General features: G+C 39.7%; 1 protein-coding gene and 1 non-coding gene across 2 annotated transcripts in view; one reads left to right on the forward strand and one right to left on the reverse strand.

The window, feature by feature from the left end:
* LOC109543976 (uncharacterized transmembrane protein DDB_G0289901) overlaps positions 1–3,916 on the forward strand; it is a 17,306-nt gene that overhangs the window by 9,895 nt on the left and 3,495 nt on the right. The window contains exons 4-6 of the mRNA XM_048668423.1: positions 815–1,019; positions 1,076–1,328; positions 1,425–1,550. Coding sequence (XP_048524380.1) covers positions 815–1,019; positions 1,076–1,328; positions 1,425–1,550 — 584 coding nt within the window. The remainder of the gene's footprint in view (positions 1–814; positions 1,020–1,075; positions 1,329–1,424; positions 1,551–3,916) is intronic.
* Positions 2,979–3,052, reverse strand: Trnan-guu. Its single transcript has one exon. It is a non-coding gene; the product is annotated as a tRNA-Asn (tRNA).

The following is a 3,916-nucleotide window of genomic DNA, read 5'->3' on the forward strand; positions in this document are numbered from 1 at the left end:
CTGGATCCGCCCTTGGATGAAGCTTGCATGTTTCTGTGTGCTCCAGTTTGGAGGCAAACATTTTCTGAAATCCAGCCTGCTTGCAAGCTTTAGCAAATATCAAATAAGCGTTTGCTAATTCTTCAAAAAAAAATCAGTTGCCCGAATTTCTTGAAAATTTCACCATGTAAACCCACAGAAATCTTCTATGAATGGACAAAGATGCAAGTCTCTACCGTGGCTAGTTTGGATTTGAGGACTTTTTAGGCGTCGCCCTGCTCAAGAGCGCTGGCTGGCAGGTGTGAGCATTAGTTGGAGTCAAAGACTATTCCTGAAAAATCACTTGAAGGTTCAATTTTTATGAAATTCTCAGCATCTTTAAACCCGAATCTTCTTCTATAAATGGTCGATGACTAGCGACTTTAACTGCCCTGGTTTGGACGCAATTAATTGTTGAAACCCTGCCAGCTTGCGAGCTCTAGCAATTTTTTTATTGAAACTTTGCTTAGTCCTGGACTATTTCCCAGTCGTCCAATTTGCTAGCAGTTTTCAGCATTTGAGCCCTCAAGAAGCTTCTATCAGTTTCAGTTTGAATTTGCGCAATCCAGGAAAATCCATCCAAATACCGAGTTCACAAAAAAGTTGCTACTCAGACGCTTCAACACTTACGACTCACCAGACAACCATCTAAAACAACCTCTAACCACCAGAAAGCCACAAACTAACGAAATCATCATCATTAATCCCACCCATAACATCGCTTAAGCGTATTTACTCTGAAGGGTTCTCATCGAGTCCTGCATCGACTTTAAAGTGACGATTGGGCGTTTTGCAGGAATAGGAGATCAGATTCTCCCTGGGCCTCAGCCCCCGGATCCAGCGACATTCTGAACCAGCTAAAATCGGCAGTGGCCTCCGGACTGAAGCAAAAGTTCGTCCAACTGGCCAAAGGCTCTGCTGGGGCCGCAGCTGGCGCCTCTGCAGGATTCAGCAAAGGCAGCTTCAGCGGACATGACACTGTGGCCCATTCCTATCACGAAGTAAAAATTGATCTCGATTGGGGGATTTGGGGTAATTCTGCGTTTGGTTGCTGCAGGTGGACGAGCACAAGGGCCTGGACTCGTGGGATATGAAGAAATCGCTGCTGAACACCCTGCTGCAAGCAGTCAAGGCGATTAAAGGTGGGGTTTTAGCCATAAAGGGCCAGTTAATAAAGGGCAGTGGTTATGTGGTGGCTGGAGGTGGCAAACTGCTAGCGGCATCAGGAGACAAAGTCACCAAACTGGGAACAAACATTTTAACTAACGCGGTTTCGGCACACCCTAGCAAAGACGAACACTCACATCCCGGTAAGACTCCCATCACTGAACACACGGTATATTCATGCATTCATGCAACAAAATGCGTGCTGACTGGGGCAAGTTTTCAACTAATGAAATGTTTAGATTACGGGACGCATTCAAGCGGGTTTACAGCCCCGAGTGGGCCCCCCGTTTCGTATGACGGTCCGCCATCTTCAGGGCATGGCTACGAGAGCCACTACGAGAGTCCTTCGCATGGCCATTATCATGGTAAGTATTTTTTAATGCTCCTTTTCCCAATCAGACTTAAAAACTGTGTAGAAATTTACTGTTAAAATTGGGTGGTTGCGATGCTAAAGTTCGCAGTTTTGATGGGCGATCAGCGCACAGAAATCATCTTATGCAAGGACTTTCTTTTGGTGATTCGTGGGTGGAAAGTCGGGGCATTATATTGCATAAACAGCGGCAGTTTTGCAATGAGTTGGTCGATAAGGTTTTTTTGGCAAACTTTGTGCAACGATTTTCTGCCTGAAAGTAGGCTTTTCATTCCCTAATTAGGAAACAGTCATTGTTAGAAGTCATTGCTTATTATTCTTTGATCCACTATTAACCCAACTGATTACTTACGTTTTGTTAAAAATTTCGTTAATTAGTCACGTCGGTTAACCAGAAGGAATACTTCCGTTCTAGATGCTTATGTGATTCATTAGTCACTTATATTATTAATAAGAGCGCATGTAAGATATGGCCGAGAAATTACTTATTTAAGCTGTAGAATTTTAAGATTGCAAATCAATCGGATTGAGTGGCGAAAAAATGCCAAGAGAAAGGAGCTGCTGATAGACATCTGGACATTCTCTTTGATTCTACCCGGAAGAGAATCAGGGGGAATAAAGTGGATTTTTGGCGCAAAAAATCTCAATCGAGGTTCAGTAAAAATGTGCATAAACTTTTTGTATTTGGTCCAAAACCGTTTATTGCAAACACCCACTTTAAAGCTACAAATAACATTCTTTTTCTTCTAGTGTATAAAGCCTGATTAAATGGGAAAATATCAATTAACCCATTTGGGCCCAAATCAAAAAGGTTTAAAACAACAACACAAAAAAATATTATTTGGACATGTGAGAAAAATTAGCGTGTTTCTCGATTAGTCAATTGAACGTGGAATAAGGAGCGAATGAGCCCCAATTTAATTTTATTGGATAATGAGTGGAACAAAGCAAAGCGATTGTTAAGTAACCAGTGGGACCGAAGTGGATAGGATTATTTTGTTGCGTAACTTTTGCCAAATTTTCTCAATTATCGTAATGCAGCTTTGATTTGTTCTTGATAAATTCATCTGACTGTTTCTAGAACCCGTTTTTAATTAAGCGATTTTGATGTTTTCCCAACTTTCAACCTTAAATTTATCTTAATAATTCGTATTAGCACCTTTAAGTAACATTGAATTTGATCCAAAATTAAAATCAAGTCCTGGGTTCTTCAGTCATTTATTTATTGTTCATTTTTCAATTAAAAAAATGAACAATAAATAAATGACTGAAGAACCCAGGACTTGATTTTAATTTTGGATTTGAAACACAGTCAGGAAAGTACGTACATTGAATTTGATCTATTTAGCCTTAAACATTTTTTTCAATAAAGTTCTCTGTATTTTTCTTAAATCGATTTTCATCCCTTRGGGCAAAAATTTTCCGCCCCCGGGTGGGCTCGAACCACCAACCTTTCGGTTAACAGCCGAACGCGCTAGCCAATTGCGCCACGGAGGCTCATACYCACTTTTTCCAATTGCAGTATTTCCTAATCAAGATTTTAGCTAAAAAAGGCGAATTACAAAACGATTGGAAAGGTTACAAGTTCACATTTATCGACCCGATTAGATTGTGTAGTCAATAGATATCACGCGATCGTTGCTTGGAATCTTTGCACACACTTTTACCCATAAAATCATATTGACATTTGACATTATTTTGGACGTTTCACTTGACACAACCTTGAGTATTGATAATGACTATGAAGCGTAAATATGACAGTTGGTAGAAGAATTGTCATTTGGGTCCAAACTAAGAGAGCCAGAGAGAGAAAAAAAATAGTTCTAAAAATGTCTCCTTTCAATCAGGACTTTGTCCAGCACAGTTCGTCCAAAACTGAAAAAAAATTCTCGTTGCAGTCTTTGTCTCTTTCCGATGAAAATGATGTAGAGTTCGAGATTTTTTAAAAAACTTGATTTTTTTCAAAAATCCATCTCTTGATTATGAAATCCCCACTTATGAAAATTTCGACCAAAAATCAAAATTTCGCTATTGTGTTTTTTGCCCTTATTGGATTGTTTCCGACCTATGAAGTTGCCCAATAGCGAACATGCAAGTTGTGGGTCGATAATAAGGAAGATATCGTCCGTTGAAGATTGCGACCGCTCAAAAACCGTTCAAAATAGACAGAAAATGTTGATTTTTTGGGAACTGGAAAGGCCCCGTTGTCTTTTTATTAGTTCATTGCATTCCTTGTCTCTTTCCGATGAAAATGATGTATCAGTCGAGGTATTTTGAGAAAGGTGAATTTTTTGGAAAAATCGACCTCTTACCTTATGAAATTTTCGACCAAAAATCAAAATTTCGCTATTGTGTTTTTTG

Source organism: Dendroctonus ponderosae, unplaced genomic scaffold, assembly GCF_020466585.1.
Source record: "Dendroctonus ponderosae isolate FM_Combo_2020 unplaced genomic scaffold, Dpon_F_20191213v2 Dpon_F_20191213_7, whole genome shotgun sequence".
NCBI classification, from domain to species: domain Eukaryota; kingdom Metazoa; phylum Arthropoda; class Insecta; order Coleoptera; family Curculionidae; genus Dendroctonus; species Dendroctonus ponderosae.